This window comes from Rhinolophus sinicus, chromosome 8, assembly GCF_057876585.1.
Source record: "Rhinolophus sinicus isolate RSI-liver-muscle chromosome 8, RSI-T2T, whole genome shotgun sequence".
Taxonomy (NCBI): domain Eukaryota; kingdom Metazoa; phylum Chordata; class Mammalia; order Chiroptera; family Rhinolophidae; genus Rhinolophus; species Rhinolophus sinicus.
Window position 1 is genome coordinate 61375151 of NC_142508.1, and position 20671 is coordinate 61395821.

The window sequence follows — 20671 nt, forward strand, 5'->3', positions numbered from 1 at the left end:
AAGTTACAGAGTGGTTATGGGGAAAAGGATAAATAATAACTAAAGCTAGCAGTGCTCAGAGGAAAGTAAATTTTTATGCAAATCCTAGATAGGACAGGCAATGGTGTTGCAGCGAAAGCAAAAGAGTGTCAGGGTCTCGTTTGTCATACGGGAAATAACTGAAAAATGCTCAGGAATAGTTTGAGGAACCCTCTAAGGAGCGAATCTTCAGCAGTCAACTGATGGAGGCTCATAGCATAATTTCTACATAAAAATTAAAACATATAATTCAAGCAATTAAAAAGCAGAAAATAAGACCTTATTTTATAACTATGTGTTCCTAAAGCCTAGAATATATGCTTTACATTAGAACATAGAAACATGTTAAAATATCTTCTTTAGAGACTAAACGGATACATTTGTTGCTGGAAATGAGCCAGAAAACAAAACAAATGCCTACTTTAATAAACAATTCTGCCCTCTTCCTATCTACTGATGACAGCTCAGGTAAAGAGGGATTTCTTGTGCTAAATATATAACTTAATTAGGTTTGGCTAATTTAATTATTGGAATTACTCCTAATCTGTAAACAATAGTGTCCAGAAGTACCTAAGAAAGAAATGTAACTAGTCAAAAGTTATTTGTACTTATTAATTGTAATTCTCTCCACATCAAATCACAGATATCAAGGTCAACAAAGGTAGAAAAAGAATGTATAAAACAAACTCAGTAATTGGTTCATTAGCACAGAAACAATAACTATTACTTACTGTTGTTCTAGAATGGTCACATTATTACAGGGCCTAACTTTATATGCAGGTATGACAGAAAGTAGCTACCTTTTGATGTGTGGTTTCCCCCATATCTAAAAGCTCGATGATCTGTGGTCGGCACATAAACCGTGTATTAGCCAGTATCTGCTCCGTGGTGAGGGACATTTCCTTCAGGAACTCTGAGGGTGTTAGCTAGAATTTAAAACAACGAGCCAAAGATTCATAAATGGTTATACTGAAACAGTGTTTTCATAAGCACCAGTAATGAATAATTTCTGTTTGCAACTTTCAGGATAATTCTGGAATGCCACTAAGTTCCCTTATAAAATATTTAAAATAACTAAAAATATAAGAGAAGTACCCATGCACTTGTGAGCTCTTTGCTCAGTAATTTGAAATGGCATGTGGTTGCTATTTCCTTATGATTTGGAAGGAATCACACAAAGGAACCTCGGGGAAAGGGGAATCAAGAAATTGCACAGGAACATGTCCAAAGAGCTTAACATTTATGCTCAGAAGAGGCATCTGAGCATAAAACTCTCTCAAACCACTTTCAGGCTTTGGAGCTACGGAGACTGAAATACTTCTATTTTTCAACTGAAGTTACAACCTGCAAGCAAAGTTTGGGGTGTTTAACTATTATATTAGGTTAAAGAGCAATCTTACAAAATGTAAAGGAACTGGGAAGTGTGATGACACTACTTAGAAATGAATCGGAACTCTTTAGAAACCGTAAGAGCACATTTAGACCTTGTTTTAAAGGAGCTCTAAGCCAATCATCAGATCTGGCTGCTAGTCATATTCACATACCCAAAGAAGAACACAAAATGTTTTAACACTTCCTAATGTTATGAGGAAAAAAAAAAATGTAACCTATCATTTATCATTTGAATAACCCAACAAGGGCTTAGTTACCCAGGGCTAATCACTATTATTATTATTGTTCTGGAATGTTCTCATTATTCCAGGGCCTACTTTATTTATTTATTTATTTATTTATTTATTTATTTATTTATTTGCTGACTTGTTTATTTATTTATTTATTTATTTAACATCAGGAAAGGATTTTTTTTAATTAAACTTGTAATTTACATACTACAGAGAGAAACCACATATCATTTGCCCAGTTTCCCCAATACTAGTGTCTTGCAAAACTATAGCACAGTATCACAAGCTGGATACGGACAGTGATACAGTCAAGACCAGCACCCAGGGCCTAATCTAGATACAAGATTACGATCATTGGCAGCAATGTAATGCTTCAGATGTGACAAGACTTTGCAAAACAATCAGAGGCATCCAATTTAGCTGATTTATTTCATCTTGGGTTAAAAATCAATGCTTTTCAAATTCACTACAGAATTATTTTCTGTGATTGAATCCATTTAAATGAAGGCATATTACGAATATAGCTTCTAACTTGTTTTTTTGGGTTTTTTAAAAATTGGAACCCAGGTTAGAATACTAAAATGTTAAGAGGCTATCAGCTGTGTTGTAATTAAAATAAAAATAAACTCTTAAAGGCAAAAAGTCAGGAGTTACCTTAAATAAGAAACAATAATCACCACAAAAGAAAATGATGATAGATTTTATTTTACTAATTGGAATGTAACTTGAGACTGCAGTAAATACTATATCTAACACTGTAAATTGCTATTGATATTTTCTATAGCATGTAGTTTATAATTCAATTCTCACCAAATCCTTATAATTCATTAAAAATATAAGTATTTTTATTTTAAAAGAAAGAAAAAAATAATGTATTTTTCCTATCTACAATAGTCACTATTTTAATATTCTATGTTCTACAAATATACAAACAAAAATAACTCTTGCCAATCAACAGATAATAGATTATTTAGGTTAAAACCTATGAAATTCTGATATTTGATTGCATTTGAACTACACAAATGAGTCTTACAGGTTTCAACCAAATATTTAGAAAATCTTAATAATTTGCTTCCATAGTCTTACTCCAACTGACTACCTTAAGCCTCTACTTTGATGTATATAATTTCAAAAACTTCTCAGGCTTTAAAAGGTGCCTATGCTCTGCAACAGGCTACCCTGCTCACTAAATTTATATTATCAGTCAGTAATTCTCTTTGATATTCTGAGAATGCCAAGGAGCAGCTGTCATTCTCCTGAGGAGACTGTATTAAGTATTTTACACTGAAATTCTCTGATACATTACCATTCGGTTTACTTCTTCTTCTGTAACTACCTTTGGAATCAGGGGTGGCAAAACTTTGTTTTGGAATCCTTTAAGCATTTTGACTAATCCCATCTGAACAGCCCCCATGGATTCCTCAAGTCTTCTACTTGTCATTTTTAGTTATTTCCTTTGCTCACCTAAGAGTGAAAAAAAGTTTTAGAACAAATACAGTTAATTCCTGAATACAGGCCAGGCCACAATTTTTTTAAAGCTTTTTCAAATATGGGGAGGTTTAGAAAATACTGATCTTCAAAAATACATCAAATGCTTGGAACAAATGCCTTAACCAAAGGTGTCTACTCCATGTAACTAGTCTAGATTTAGCCTCCTCCCAAAATTTAGGATCCCTTTTATACTAACCAAGTGATTGGGGATGAAGCTCAGGGAAGACATGGAAATACACACAGTTCTTATATTTTGGCACTTTTACCTTACCCAGATAAACAAATAAACAGTGCTCAATAAATATACTTCATAATTTGCTACTTTATCTGCTTATTTGACAATTGTCTCTCATGACATCCTTCAAACAGAAAAACAAACAAGGCCTTAGGCCTTCATAGCTGGGCAGAGAATCAAAAAAGGTAGCATGAGATGAGATGGGGAACAGGAAGTTTTTGAAGAAGTTTTGAAGTTTATCGTCTTAATAAGGTATTACACAGGTACCCTGTATATCTCCAAATCAAAGAACTATAACATCTCTCTTTGCATATCCTTCTTTATACTTTTAGCAGGACACTTGCAACTGGGGCGGGGGCGGGGGGACATTTATGACTAAGTAAGTAATTTCCGTTTTCAGTAATAGCAGGCTAGGTTATCCAACCCTGTGCCCACCCTCCAAAGAAAAACTAACTAAAAAATGCTCGATACAATGGCAAATAAAAAAACCCTAAAGTTCTTAAAAAGTTCAAAAGACAGTAAGGCATTACCAGACCAAAATGGAGGGGAAAGAGGTGCATAAGGAAAATAGATTTGAATGAAAATGTAATAAAGTACACTGAAGTAAAGCAGTAAAACAAATAAATTAATATGAAATTTTAAAAAAGGAAAAAAGATCAGAGAACAAATGATTGAACTAGAAGACAAAGGAGATCCAACATGCTATAATTGGAGCCCATGAAGAAGAAAAACAAAGTACTGGGATGGAACTAATATTTAAAATTATAACCCAAGGGGGCCGGCCTGGTGCCTCAGATGGTTGGAATACCATGCTCCTAACGCCAAGGTCACCAGTTTGATTCCCACATGGGCCAGTGAGCTGCGCCATCTACAGCTAAGATTGTGCACAACAGCTCTCCCTGGAGCTGGGCTGTCGTGAGCAGCCAGAGGTTGGCGTGAGCTGCCGTGGGCTGCTGAGTGCTGCCGTGAGCTGCTGTGTGCTGCCACAGCGGCTGCCACCATGAGCGGCCGGTGGCCAGCGTGAGTGGCCAGCAGCTGGCAAGAGCTGCAGTGAGCTGCTGTGAGCAACCGACTGATGACCGACTGCCTCAGACGAGGTGGAGCGCAAGGCTCCTAATACCAGCATGGGCCAGGGAGCTGTGTCCTACACAACTAGACTGAGAAACAACAGCTTGAACCAGAGTGGGGGGGATGGTGGAAGAAACGGGGGGGGACCCCAAAAAACTATATAACTCAAGAAAAAATTTCAGAAATAAAAGGAAATATAATTAAAAGGGACCAGTATGTACCCAGGAAAATTGACCCAGAATGATCAACTCTGAGTCATTATCTTAGAAAAACTATTAGACTTCAAAGAATTTTTAAAACTCCTCATAGCCTCCAAGCAAAAAAGTAAAATAAGTTACAGGGGCAAGAGAATGAGATGTCACTGGAGTTTGAAAAAGCAACCTATGAAATGGGAAAACAGAGGAGCAACATTTTCTAAAAACTTTAAAAAGAGTGAGCCAAGGATTTTATACACAGCAAAGCTATCCTTCAATTATCATGGCTACTACAGAAAAGGAGTTTTGAACATGCAAAAATTCAAGAACTATTGTAAAGATGTTCCCTTCCTGTGGAATCTACTAGAGGATGGTCTTCATCCAACCAAAAGGTGACTGGAGAACATCGGCAAAAGGACTGATAATGAGCATTTCATGTATTTAATTGTAGGGCTAAGATTAAAGTGAAATTGAGGACATGAGGAGAAGAATAGAATTTAAACATTGTATTTTCTGACAAAATAGAAAGAATGCAATTTTAAAATAAAAGGAAAAAAGAGAAAGAAATCCAAAAGTAGAATAAGGTCATTGACAGTTGTATAAGAAATAGGAAGGAGTCAAACCATTTAACCAGATATTTGAATAAAGGAGGATTTAGGGAATTATGGTAGACAGTTCCTACGATGATTCTTGTTCCCAAGCATTCAAGTATTTGTGTAATCTCCTCCCCTTTAGTGTGGGCTGTACTTAGGTTTCTTAAAAATATAACACAGCACAAGTGATGGATGTCACTTCTAAGATTAGTTATAGACACTTCATTCTGTCTTGGGCACTGTCTGGCTCTCTCCAATCACCAGCTGCCACACTGTGAGGACACTTGGGACGCCTATAGAGAGGCACATGTGGTGAGGAACCAAGCCCTGCCAGCAATGACATGAGTGAGCTTGGAAGTGGATCTTCTAAGGCCTGCCAACAACCATGTGAATGAACCTGAAGGCAGATTTGCCAGCCCCAGTTGAGCCTTGAAATGGTTTGTGTCTTGGCCAACAGCTTGAGTAGAAATGCATGAGAGATTCTGAGTAGGAGGCTAAGCCACACCTACATTTCTGACCCATAGAAACTGTGAGAAAACAAATACTCATTGCTTTAAGCTACTGATATTTGGGTAATTTGTCATACAGCAATAGATAACTAATATAGGCCCTGTAGAAGGTTTATATACAAAGAAAACTACTGAACATAAATATAAACCTTCCTCAATGCCAAAAGAAATTTTAGAAAAAGTAAAGAAGACATACTAAGCAAAGACAAAGCAAATGTAATACACAAAATTATTACAATATAAAATAATATGGCAAGAGACAGCATCAACATGGTGGAATAGGTAGTTAACAACGTCGGTCTCCCTCACAAAAAGACTAACTAGAAACTATCCACAGACAGGACACTTTTGTGAAGATATCTGAAGCACCCCCTTGGGTCACAGACATGGATAAACCTCAGAAACATTATACTTAGTAAAATACGTCAATCACAAAAGACCACATATTACATGAGTCCATTCACCTGAAGTGTTCAGAACAGGGAAGTCTCTAGAGAGAAAGTAAATTTAAATTTGTGGTTGCTTAGGACTGGGAGGGATGAAGGCATGGCATGTGGCGATACCAAAAAGTATGGGACTTCGTTTTGAAGTGATGAAAATAGTCTACAATTGACTGTGTTGATGATTGCATGTATTTGTGAATATACTAAAAACTGTTGAATTGTATGTACAATTTAAATGCATGAATTGTGTATGTGAGTTATATCTCAATAAAGTTGTTAAAAATACATTTTAAAACATTTAAACAATCAATTCTTAAAAATTGTAACAAATGAAACAAATGAACCTTGCTGTATATCAAGTTGGAGTCATAAACACAAAGAGAAAACAATTATTCCAACTGACCTTACAACAAAGTATTTTGACTGTATATTGTCAATAGATAGTAGTCTGTTAGTTATAACATTAGTAATAATACTTTAAAAACAAGTAGTTATACCAATATTGTTAGGAACCAAGTATTTCAGCATTTAAAAAAGTATAAAACCAAGTAAGTTCTTAAATTAAGAAACCCTATAATCTTAAATTTAAATTGAAAATATGTGTGAGCTCATGATTATTTTCTCCTTTTAAATAACCTCTCTACCGAAAAAGCCTGGAAGCAATAAAAGCCCAGTAAGTAATGGCAGTCCAGGGACATAGTGTGGTCTCAAAATAGCATTTCCCACTAAAAGGAACCACAGCTCCTTGGAGAAATGGGTAACTCGAGGTCCGGGGCACAAAATGTATAAGACAAACTTGGAACATTCTATTACACTATAAAATAAGGATGTTATCAAAGGCTACTGGGGTTGTGTCTAAAGGACCCAGAGCAAGTTGAAGGAGTTCCCATTCACCAAATATAAAACACGTTGAGCATAAAAAAACAAGTCTGCAATAAATTAGTCTCTAAAAAATCTGAGTTCAAATGATACTAAGAAAATCATTAGTCACCTTTGGAAGGTGCTAGGGTCCAAACTAATTAGTCTGGAAATAATAAAAGGGAAGAATCAACCATTTATCCTGTACTTTTTCTGTACAAATTGCATTGCAAGTTAACCAAATAGTTGATGAGGGAAAATTATTCTTCATATAAGAATTCCAGGTTATAAATGCAGAAGAAATGATGGGAAAATAATAACCATTTTATAGATCCTAATGAAATGAAGGATCATAAATGCTAAAAGCATTAAAAAGGTGTTGCTGAAGAACTTGATAACAGCTCAATAAGGCTAACAACACCTGAGCCCTCTAAATCAATCTTAACACTAAACGAATGAAAACCAGACATATTATGTGCTGCCTGACACGGTACACTGCACAGCCCCACCTATGCAGAACTATTAACAAAAATCTAAAATGAAATCTAATTAAGCCTCTAGACCTACCAGCCAGGTTGCAGGAGATATAGGGAATGGAGGAACATACATATTCTGTAAGAATATAATTAAGGCAAATCCTGAAGGTCAGAAATGTTATAAGAAAATGACCTAGTTTATTCAACTAATAAATAGCACAAGAAGGAGGGAGGGAGAGAAGGAGGGGGGGAAGGAAGGAGGGAGGGAGGAAGGGAGAGAGAGAGGGAGAGAGAGAGATGAATTAAGAGTCTTATACCAATCAAGTGTAAAGGGTGGACTTTGTTTGGATCATGATTCCAATAAATGAGTAATAGATAACATAAAATAATTGTTATTCTTTTTTTGTGGGATGATACTGTGGATATGATTTTTTTTTTTTAAAGAAAATTCTTATCTGTTAGAGATACATACTGAGCATTTATAGGTAAAGAGAAATTATGTCTGAGAATTTCTTCAAAATACTCCAGGAAAAAATGCGGGAGAGTGGTGGTGAGTGTGGGTGTGGGTGTGTGAGGGGGAAGGATAGATGAAACAAAAATGGGAGAACGTTGGTAACTATTGAATCTGGATTATACTATTCTCTCCACTTTTGTGCATGCTTTTAAATTTTCATAATTAAAAACATTAATACACTAAATCAATGTTTAAAAGTGGCAAGACTTCTACTACTGACAAAATAGGGTAGACATACTTGCCGTATACCAGAAATTGTCATGTACCAGAAGCAGTGTGTGACATGGAGCATTGTGATGGAGGATGATTTACCACACACTTTAAAACACACCTTCTCTCAACCATAGCTCACGCCCAACTGACAGCACTGAACAAGTTGAAACTTGTCACACACTGTTACTAAGGTTTGATGCGCCGCTTCCTATATTGAAGATCCCTGCCTTTCCATTGGATGGCACTCGGCAGCAGCATTCATCGTATTTTGTGATCACAATGGAAAGGATCCGTGTCACACATCACTTCTGGTATACGGCAATTTTTGTCAAATAAAAACATTATGGTGTGATCCCATTCACCTTATTCACTGGCTCTGGCACAGTGCAACTTCTGGCTCTTCCCCAAAGTCAGAATGATTCAGGACATCAAGGCAGCCATGACAGCGCAACTAAAGACACTCACAAAAGAGGACTTCCAGAACTGCTTCAGAAAGTGGCAATAACGATGGGATAATTGTGTTCAAAGTGAGGGGGAATATTTTAAGGGAGATTATCAGCAATGTGTCTTTTACTGTAATAATTTTTTTTTAATTTAAACTTTCACATTTTTTTATCACACTTTGTATATATGCCTAACATAGTGCCTGATACAGAGTCAATAAATATTTGTTGAATAATTGGATGGGCAGCTCAATCACTAAACCATTTATTATGTTTTCCTTCTGAAAGTTATCTTCATTTTAATAAAGAATCATTTGTCAGATATTTATTGGTTTTTACTACTCTACATCCATTAACTCTTCTTCTGGGATCAATATCCTTTTTTTCTCAGAAAAATACCCCACTCCTTATTCTAATCCTGGAGTGGTTTACCCTAATATCACAACTCCCCAGGCATAGTGACAAGGCAAATGACCCAAGTCAAAGCAATCAGAGCCAATGAGGCTTAATTCTGACTTTATTGAAACTACTGAAAAAAAGACATGCTTTCTTTCCATTGAGGTTTCTGAGAAGGGGGATACGAGCTTGAAGTTGATGGCAGCCCTCTTGCCCTTATGAAGGGAGAGGCTGTCTACGAATGAAGACACACAAAAGAAAGCAGTGCCAAGAGACAATTCCGATGACATCATTTGAATCCTTAGATCCAGCCAGGAACTTGAGTTATCTGAGCCAATAAATGTTCTTTGACACAAGTGTCATATGAGCTGGCCACAGTCTCTTGACAAAGTGAATTCCTTATAAATAATTGCAGCCCATCTATTATTTGTAATGTATTACGATAGCATGAATAACTTGAGAGCCATTCAGACCATAACTTGCAAAAGCACTTTTTGGTCTTGTTCATTTTGTCAAATATGCTCATTTAAACATGACAGACAAGCTATTTTAAATCCATGTTTGCCTTACTAAAATATAATAACTTTCAATTTATATGCCACTGATTCTATCACCACCAGAGTCTAAAGACTGGTAGGCTTGTGAAATTGCCTTTGGTTTCTACAGCTATTACAAATGATGAATGTTCATTTGGAGAATTTGTTTCAATACACACACACACATACACACACACTACAGCTATTACAAATGATGAATGTTCATTTGGAGAATTTGTTTTAATTCACACACACACATTACTTAAGATAATCTATTTTATAAGCTTTGTATGAATGAAAGGCAATTCATATTATCACAAGGAAGAAGAGATATTTAAATTACTACTCATTGATAACTAAACTTCCTAAATTGGGATCCAACCATCAAATCAATGAGGGCTTATTCATATTTAGTATCAACAATAGATGTAATGGTCTCATCCTGCTAAATGTTAATTTAGCAAAAATTAAAATGTAAAAAAAAAAAAAAATTAAGCCGCAGTCTACCATTTCTTAGTGACTCCTTTGTGGCAATAGATTGGGCATGGGGGGTTATCACTTTGTGAGGAGTGAAATGTCTAACTATTGCATTGTTTTGTATACCTGAAACTAATAAAATAATCTTGGGTGTATTAATATCCTTTTGTAACATTTAACAACAATCCTTAATTCAGTCAAACTTTCCTCCAGGATGCTGTATCAATTCTTCTAATCTATAGAATTTTCTAACATGAGAAAAGATCTTCTTATATGCCTATAATGGGATTAGTTTTCTTAAATCTATTTATCTTACTTGAATTCAAGAATGTGTACTCAATTAAGAATACTCTTTAACAGCTTTTAACTCTTCTTAACAATCTACTCTTGTAAAGGACTTCTTTTGACTGTCCAGTATAATTTCCTCCTCCTATTCTCCTTCCTGTAAGAACCCGCTGCCCTGTCCAGAAGGGGTGGGCAGATCTGGCCAATCATAGTATCTTATTCTCCTATGCTCTGGGAATCTGTGACCCTAATAATGCCAATCAGAATGCTTTCCATGAATGATAGCTGGACACTGAGAAAGAAAAGTTTTTTCCTTTGGACTTGCTGGGCTGAAAATAAATTTAAAGCTATTTATTAGCAGCCATCTTCCTCGTCAGATGAAGAAGGCTTTCTGCAGAACAAAGCCAAGGAGATAAAAGCAGAAATGTGAGCAGGATGGATAGATGACAGGAGAAAAGAAAGATGAATATAAGTGAATCAGAGTGGTATTGAAAGCAATTCTAAATTTTGAGGTCCTGTTATCTGTGGCTCTTCTTTTGATTCTATGAGCTATCCTAGTGTCCTAACTAAATGGATGAAGAAATTCCTTATTTTGATTAAGCTGTATTGAAGTTTGAGGTAACTTTCTGTCACTTGAAATCTAGAACTCTCTAGTGATAATTGTTTTATATTTTTAGAAATCATACATTTACCTGAAATTTATTCCTGGAGTTTATTAGGAAGATCTGCAAATAACTACTATGCAATGGTGTGAGTTGCTATTTCCAAAGCAAGTTGAAAATGCCCCATTTCTATTAAAATAGGAGAGAATAAGCATGTATATTTTGCACTTACATATAATGCATAGATTAATTCATCTGTACCATCAAATGTAACATTAAGGATGCCCAGAAATCTGGAAATCATGAAAACTCATTGGATTTTTGGATTAGGTAACACAGGACAGGTAATTCCATACACAAATTATTCTGCTCTTACCAATCCCACATTTAAATATAACTCGCATATAGCAAGTTCTCTGCAGAATCTCACATGGATCCAAAAATTCCAGGTCATCTGGAATGTGTGAGTCCAGAAGAGATAACTGGAAATATTTTTTTCAGATTTTAAAGATGAAAGTCTATAGAGGGCTACAGAGAAAATCCTTTACAGAAAACTCATACATTTTACAGGTATTTTCTCCAGGTACTAACAACTTAAGAGTTATTTACAAACATTATTTAAACGTGATCTTATTTGTTAACCAAATTCTTCTGACAAAAATAATGCCTGGGAATCAGGTTTCCTTTCACAGAAAATGTTTGGACTCCCTTTAGTAAAGCCATCTATACACATAAGAGCAAACTTGGATTTACTCATTGACCCTTCCATGGCCCCAACTGACATCAATGAAGAAAGGAACTAGTGCTTTCATCAATCTCCACCAGCCATTAGGGATGTGGCAATTCCCAAAGGCAAGTGAACAGCAAACTAGCTTGACCCTGGCTCAATCGAGGGCTTTCAATACTGATCACTGTCTCATACATTCCCACTGGCAGATACTTGTTAAATGCTGCATGTCTACCTATTATTAAAATGCCAAATGTAATTCCTATAATTTTTACTAGATGGCTATCATAACAGAATTCAGTAATGAAAACCAATGACAGAGATTGGTTACATACTATACCATTGTACTTGAGTTGTCTGGCATATAACAGAACCATTTTTCTTCTCTCAGTTATCACACTGGTAAATAGTGAGTAGGAATTCTTAGTGCATTGCTTTCACAGGGGTTGACCAGATTGATTCCCATTAAAAGTATGAAACATATCTGTGTCAGGCCTACATCCCTAATAGGGACAACAATAAAATATTCTTCTATAATTAAAGAGGATTTCCATTTCCAATATTGGCAGGTAACAGGTTAATTGAACCAACCATTCATGTGAGCACAACTAAAAGCTCTAAGTGAAAAAAAAAATTTAATATCCTTAAAAGTATTAACAAGCTATGAAGATAATAAGCAATTACCAAAATCTAAAGGGAATCAAACACCAGAGAAGTAAGTAAAGCACTAGAAATCCATAGGTACTTTTGCCTTAAGGGCATTTGCTAATTAAAAAAAATGGTTTTGATAATCTTGCTGGGCAACAAGATATAAGTCAATGATTAAAGTCTGCTCAAAATGGGAAGTATAATGAGAGATTCTTCTTCCCTTTAGGTTGGGATTCAAAATCAAAACTGGACACTGCATCACTATCCCCAGAAAGCCATAGTAAAACTTGATATAGTGCAAAGCAGAGAAGAGAATAAAAAGGAAAAAGAAGGGAAAAAAATACCCCAAAAGTTGGGGTCACTTCTACTCAAATTTGTACCCCAGGTCCATACCACTTAAATTGTCTACAGAATGTCAAACCATGAGCTAGGGTAGTCCCAGACTAACAGATCCTGAGGTGCTTGGCAGAAGCAAATATAAATCTCCTATGGAGGAAGGCACCATCATACCTGACCTCAAAAAAGAAAAATGCCTACAAATAACATTTCAAGGACAAAGAGGAACAGAAATAAGCAAACACACAAGGAAACAAGACACAATGAGCAATATTAGCAGAAACTAAAGATGGCAGAAAGACCATCAAAGGCTTCATATTGGGGACTTATTAGATACAGACTATAAAACAACTATGTTTACTGTGTTTGAAGTACTAACAGACGCTTGAAGATATCTTCAGAGCACAGGAATCTATTTTTTTTGAAATAATACAGCAATTCTGTAAAACAACTGGACTCTTCAAAAACCTCAATGTCCTAAAAAACAAAATCCAACAAAACCCCCCAAATCTTAAGAGAACTCTTGTATTACTAAAGGAAACTAAAAAGCTTAAAAAAATCAATGCAGCATATGAACCTCAACTAGATCCTGGGTTTAATTAAAAATTTGGAAACCATTATATGGGACATTATTGAAAATTTGAGAAAATGTGAATATACTATATCAATTTTAAGTTTACGGATTGTGATAACAGTACTGTGGTTCTGTAAAAGAATGTTCTTAGTCTTAGGAAATACCTGCTAATGCACATAAAGAAATAGTCATGATATCTCCCATCTGTAAGTCATAAACTTACTTTCAAATGGTTCAACAAAAAAAGAGAGAGAGAGAAATAAAGCAAATGTGTGGCAGAATGTTAAAAACTGATGATTCTAAGTAAAGGGTATTTAGGTACTAAATACCTATATAGCAGATGTTTTAAAAATTTAAATAGAACATATAGCAAAGAAAGATACAGTAACTAAATTTAGATATTTCCTGGAAAAGTTAAAAGCATATTTTAAATAACTGAAGACAATATAACTAAACTAGAAAATAGATCAGAAGAAATATGCAGGTCAGCAACATGGGGTGACAAAATAAAAAAGAAAAGAAAATCCAGCAAGTAAAGCTAAGAGACATAGAGGACATAGATGTGATATCATTGTAGCCTTTAATGACAGAAGAGAGATGAGTGAGAGGCAATATCTAAAATATAATAGTTGAGAATCTTACTGAAATGTTGAAAAAGACCATATATAGATTCAAGCCCAACAAATCCCAAGCTAGATAGATGGGATGGTGGGAGGATCCACTCCTAGACTCATCCTAGAGTGAAGAAAACCAAAAATAAAGAGAAAAATCACTAAAGGAGCCAATTAAAAAGACAGATTATCTTAAAAGGAGCCATGGTTAAATTGAGAACTAATTTCTCAATATAATGGAAGCCAGAAGATGGTAGAATGATGCATTCAACTGTGTTAGAAGAAAAAACTGCCATCTTTTAATTCTATAACCAGCAAAAGTATCTTCCAAGAGTAAGGGCAAATTAAAGGCAATTTTAGACAAACAAATATGGGAAGATTCACCCTAGCAGACCTTCTTCACACTTAACCAATTAGCATTGACTGTGAATTTAACCTACATTGAAATATAAGATTCTGTTTTCCAGTATACTATTATTCTCTCAAACAAGCCATCCAATAAGTCATCAGAATAATGTACAACTATGGCTGAAAATGATTTTGAAATGGTTAATACACAAATTTACCCCATTTGAAGTCTCAATGATGCTCCAAGCTGTCATTTGTATATGTTCACGAATATATGTACCTCCATACTGCTATACCACTTTCCCAAAATGAGGAACCCAAATAATCAAACTCAGCAGGGATCTCATTTGTCCCTGACTCATAGTAATATAAGTCTATCCTATGGTTCTGTATTAATTACTTTACAAATAGAAATACCATTATCCATATATAAATCTCACTTCTAAACAAAACAAAACAAAAATCCATGAGTGGTGACTTCACACAAAACTGGTTAAATTTAGGGACTCATTTGTAAAGGTCAGTGTCCTTTGCTGCAAATCCACTTCTCATGCATATGAGAAGTTTAACCTGCCCTCTGGTGCTGGGCATAATTAACCAGCTGCATCCTCATAATAAGGTGCAGATGGTTAATTACACCAGCAAATAACTGCTTACTTGTGGGCACAAAAACCCTGTACCTAAAAATCACTGAAAGTGTACTTGGACCTATTTGTGCTCATGCAAACAAAACACTTATGTCCAAGGTTTCATCTGTGAGAAGATCACCACAGGCTCCAACTCCACTGCTCTAGGGGACATTCATTAACTCTGCTGGGGTCTGGTTCCAGGGCCCCACTGGCCACAAAGCCATATTACAACCACTGAAATATTTCATAGGGTGCTAAACCCTCGTCAGAAAATCTCCTAAAGTTAATTTGTTGTAATAGGAATTATAAATAACGTGAAAATTTGGCTTCCCTAGAACCCAAAATAAATTCTATATTTTTCAGATTAAAAAGTCTGAAATGAAAGAATTTTTTTTCACAAACATGTCAACATTAGTTGTCTCAGGAAGAAAAACAAAAGACTCATTTATCCGTCCTTTTGAGGAATTTCATGGGCTAGCTGTACTCCCAGAATTTAGAAAGCCCTATTAGACACAACACATCCAATGGTTGCTAGAGGCTGTTCCAAAGATCACATTTTAAAACGTATTCTATTGCATGGCAATAATAGGATTCAGGGGAAAAGCAGAAAAGGGGTAACTACTTCCTAAACCCCAAGCTTGGAAGTCCTCTGCCAGCTGCAAAGCTCTCAGTTTGCAGGGGTCAAAATGACAGGGACGGGGAACAAGAACACTAATCTACTCGAATCTGCACAGAACCTTTCCTCTGAAGAACCCATAGGATGTGATTCTATTCAGTTTAATTGTATGTTGGGAAAGAGGAAAAGCAGCTTGCCATGATTTTAATTGCTAAGAACACACTATCTTTTTAGGAACCATCTGTTTAATTGTAATTACAAACAGCGATGTAAAAACACAAATGATTAACAAGTACAAAGCTTCCCTGCCACTAACAGTTTTAACACAACAAGCCACACTGTGCAAGAGTATGTTACCATTTCCCTCTCTGCAATATTTCATTATTTAGCAACTGACAGCCTAACATTTATTACAGAATCTCACTCTGGTAAAGCTAAAGTTATTAATTAGTATTTTTAGATTACTTCCCTCTGTTATTCCTTTTTATTAAACTTTAATTCCCTCTGACATGACAGGGATTATATCAGAAATGAAATACAAAAGGTCCCTTTTTCTCCACCTCCTGCTAAAACCTTTGAGGTTTCATATAATACATATCACCTATAATTAATTACCAGGGACATTCCAAAGTATTGCAAGACTAATTTTTTGGCTCTCATAAACACAAATTTCTGCCTTCCTGGTTTTGAAATATGTTTACCACACTGTTATTATTTTAAAAGACACAAGTATTGTTAATTGTTTTCAGGCATGAATAAAAATACCTTAACCTTGAAATTTATTTTAATTACGGACTTTTCAAAGCCACTGCTGCAAATGTGGGTGGATTGTTTGTAGTAAAAAAAAAAAAAAAAAAAGGCAAGCATCAACAACATAGTGGTAGAGAACATAGAATTAGACTCAGTTATCTAACTTGGGCTCAATAGTAGTTTAAAGAACTAAAAACACACACAGTGCAGTCAGATCATAACATTATTAGAGCAACCTTACATTCAGGACATTTTAGGTAGCCTATGAAAGCAAGGAGATGCCATTTCAAAATAAAATGCAAGAAACGTATGAAATGCCAGTGAAATTACAAGCAATTTCCTTCTTGGTCATTTCATACAGTTTCTGTTAAAGTCAACCATGTTGACTTTTTTTGGTGTTCATTTTAAGATGAAGAACACCACTTTAACAATACCATACGCTCCGACAAGCCTGTCAATAGAGCACAGAACATTTTCTAAGAAACCACTCTCCTACACAAAGGATAAAAACGACCCTTAAAAAAAAAATCAGAGAATGAAAGCACTTTAAATCCTCAAAGAAAGAAAAGGCTGACTGCACAGTTTTTCAAATTAAATTGTAATACAGACATTCTGTGATATGTCAATCCCTCGCTTATCCTTCTCCGCCCAAGCGCAGTCCTTCTAGCCATGATCCTACAATTGTTTTTTGCCTTGTTTCAAGCCCTCATCCCCCTCGCAAGACGTTTTATAGAAAGAGCAGCCAGACGCTAAGTGCCTCTGCAGCGTTGATGAGGAAACAGAACTTGAAAGAAATCACTTGAGAGGAAGAAACTACTCTCAGGAACCAGCTGCTTCTTCACTTTTAATGATCACGTATCTTACCATCCCCTGCGTTCTGAATGTGCTCATCCTAAACCACTGATCTTTCACCTTTGAGGTCCAAGGCCCACTGGGAATTGAATAAAAGCTATGAACACTGGCCCCCAAAAGATGAACATAATCATAAACTCTAAAGGTCCACATACCCAGGCTCACGAACCGCTACTTTACACAGATCCCAAAGCATACCAGTTAAAATGCGGTTTCAATACTCACAGGCTATGTAGGTTTCTTTCAAACTTGATGAGCGTTTTCATGTTCTAAATGTTTTTGCTGCTAGAATGGAGAAATATGCTCAAAACTGTTCTGAAGCTTGTGAAACTACACCACTAATTAATAACAGATAATAACGTCCCCTCTACTTTGTGACTGCATGAATCATTCTCACACACAAGGCAGAGGTCTTTTTGTGCCTTCCCCCAAATAATTCTAAATTTGCTCATATACAATATGTGAAATGAAATGTAAAATCTAAATGTATAAAACTTTGAGAAGAAAACAAAGAAAATCATGTTACGTTGGGCTAGACAGGGAGTTGTAGATAGCACAATCCACAAAAGAAAAAAATGATAAATTTGACTTCATCAAAATTCAAAAACTTTTAACTTTAAAAGACAATTCAATAAGAAGACAAGTGAATAAGACATGGACAAAATATGAACACAAACTTCACCAAAGAATAGATAGGATAACAAATTAAGTACATGCTCTTCAATATCACTAGTCATCAGGGGAAACGCAAATTTAAAACAGAATGAGATACCACTACACATCTACAAGAATAACTAAAATTAACAAAATTGTCACTTGCTATAGAACAAGTGAAACTCTCATACCATGCTGGTGAAAATGCAAAATGGTACAGTCACTTTGGAAAGCAGTTTGGGAGTTTTCTTATACACTTAAACATAGTAAGTATATACTATGGTATACTTACCACAGAACCTAGCAATCTCACTTCCAGGTATTTATCCGGAAAACAAAACAAAACAAACATATGTCAACACAAAGACTTGTGTGTGAATGTTTATAGCACTTATTTATTCATAATCACCCAATACTGGAAGTAACCCAAATGTCCATCAATTGGTGGTATAGCCACTCAATTGAATAGTACTCAGCAATAACAAGGAATGAAATATTGTTACATGCAACAATGAACAAATCTCAAATGTAGCGGTTAAATAAAGCAAGCCAGACAAAAAGTGCTATGTATTTTAAGATTCCATTTATATGGTATTCTGGAAAACAGAGAGACAGAAATTAGACCATTGGTTGCCGGGGGCTGGACGTGGGGACAGGGGATTAGCTCCAAGTGGGTACAAGGGAACTTTTTGAGCTAATGGAATCATTCTATACATTTATGTGGTTATATGACTATTATTTTTCAAAACTGACAGAACCATACACCTGAAATTAATGAATTTGATAGTATTTAAATTACACATCATAAACCTGACTTTAAAAAAATAGCTAAGAACATAGAGAGAAAATATTAATTTAAATAATATCTCAATATAGCATAAAAGTAGCAATATCCAGGGTATGTGCAGTACTCCCTACAAATCAATACAAAAAGAAGAGCCCAATTTAAACTGGACAGAGATACAGACAGGCAATCCACAGAAGCCAATAATTAATTAACAGCTAGATTTCACTAGTAATCTGGCAGATGTAAATTATAACAAAGTGATAACCATTACTTTCCCATCAGAAAGACAAAGTTTTAAAAGACGACAATACCAAGTGTTTGATGCCTATGCAGGGCAAGTATTATCTCTATAATAAGACCCCAAAAGAGTTGTTATCAGTTGGGATGATGGCATTTCAACTATATTCACACTTAGCTAAATCAAAAGACGGGGGGAAAAAACCCTTTGAAATAGTTGGGTGATTGTCTTTGCCGGTCCAATCAGTGGGCTGTAGAATGAGGTGAGATGGTAGTCCCGAAAATGCTAGTGTCGTTTTCATCAGTGCTGGCACAAACAGTCCAGTTCGGACTGTGGAGACCACAGAAGGTATGCAAGAAGGATTCTAAGGATTTACCACCCCACCAAGCAAAGAGTGATGTCCAGACAGCCACTTAAATAATGACAGCCTCCCTCAACATTCTCGAAGAAACTGAAGTATGAAATGAGGGCCACAGCAATATTTAGAAGAACAAAGATATCATGGAACTGATACATTTCTTTCTACTAATTTATGGTGACAAATAGGAAAAGTTTATAAATTATAACTTTATGAAATGTGTCTAAATATTCCCAGAATTAAAGGTTTTCAATGGTGCGATTTCTGAATTAGGTTGCTCCCAGGTGACTTAAGGGATTTTCCAGGGATATTTTTGACTGTGTTCAACTCTGACCTTAGCACTGACTTCTGAACCTAATATAGTAAAATGTGACTCCACTGCATAAGCTCATCAAGGGCACAGATCCTGTCTTAATAATGTTTCTTTCCTGCTAAACACCTAGGTTAGTACTGGACATAACGTAGGACCTTGATAACTTTAAGGAGTAAAGAAAAGGAGAGTGGGAAAGAAGCATGTGATGAAATAGATACTAGCTGAAGTATTCTTAAATGAAAAGGACAAGACCCAGTAGAGGCAGGGAGCAAGGTAAACAGGTGAGCACATAGAGGACCGGGTTGTAGCACAGATGGTGGTTAACAGTCATAGCAACAGCCACTCAGTAGCCCTGACCATGGGGCACTTGCTGAGCTCAGGCGGCTCAACTGTAAAGGCGGTTCATCATCATAGTCACGTCACAGAACCGCTGTGGCTGTGAAATGAAACCATCCAGGTGAAGTTACATCTGAGGGTGTGAGGACAGTCATTCTGAGAAGGAAGAGGGGAGGGAGAGAGGGAGAGGGTGTGGCACCCCATTTTCTTTGTGAGGAAATACGGGAAATGATTTGTCCAAGGCCTCCTGGCTAATATCGTAAGAGGTGAGAAGCAAGGCAAACACCCAGGTCTGCCGTCCTCCTACACCTGGCGCTTGCTACCTGTCTGGCTGGGGAATCCCAAGAACCGAAATCGCAGGTTCCACTATTTTAATGGGGGTGAGGAGAAGGGACCAGGGGAGGAGTGGAGTCTGGAAAGCCCCCGAGATGAAGGGCAGGGAGATAAGGAGGGGACGCCCGGCCAGTCCCCATGCTTCTCACACTGTGACCCCATAATCAATGCTAGGACTTCCGACCCCGGTGCATCCCCCACCCCCACCCCCAGGCAATTCCATGCCCCATTCCCCGCCAAGATCCCGCGTCCAACTCACAGACGCCGCAGTTCAAGGGGATCCCCACCCGGCTCCAAGCCGCTGGCTCTCTTCCCGCGCTGCAGGGTCAGGAACTGTTGCCATCTGTTGCCACAGCAACCACAGAGTCCTGCATAGTCTAGCAAGCCGTGCGATGATTGGAGAAGGCAAGCGTCCATAGCAACGCCCAGGCAACGATGCTTCATGAGAAAGAATTTGGTTTTCAAGAATTCCTGGGGCACTGTCTCTTCCCAAAGGCACCTATCCTACTTCTTTAAAGGTGCTTCATGCATAATCTCATTTAACACTTGTCTCCCCGTGTTGCTGTGAGGGCTCTCATTTCTACAAGA

General features: G+C 36.5%; 1 protein-coding gene across 3 annotated transcripts in view; it reads right to left on the reverse strand.

The window, feature by feature from the left end:
* HYDIN (HYDIN axonemal central pair apparatus protein) overlaps window positions 1-20418 on the reverse strand; it is a 289372-nt gene extending 268954 nt beyond the window's left edge. For all 3 annotated transcript variants that reach the window (XR_016022033.1, XM_088800246.1, XM_019757602.3), the window contains exons 1-3: window positions 20343-20418; window positions 2947-3104; window positions 819-944 (exon numbers count right to left, since the gene is read on the reverse strand). Coding sequence is in view for 2 of the 3 variants with exons in the window: in XM_088800246.1 (XP_088656372.1) it covers window positions 819-944; window positions 2947-3081 (261 nt within the window). In the remaining variant the exon portion in view is untranslated. The remainder of the gene's footprint in view (window positions 1-818; window positions 945-2946; window positions 3105-20342) is intronic.
* Between the last annotated feature and the right edge of the window lie 253 nt (window positions 20419-20671).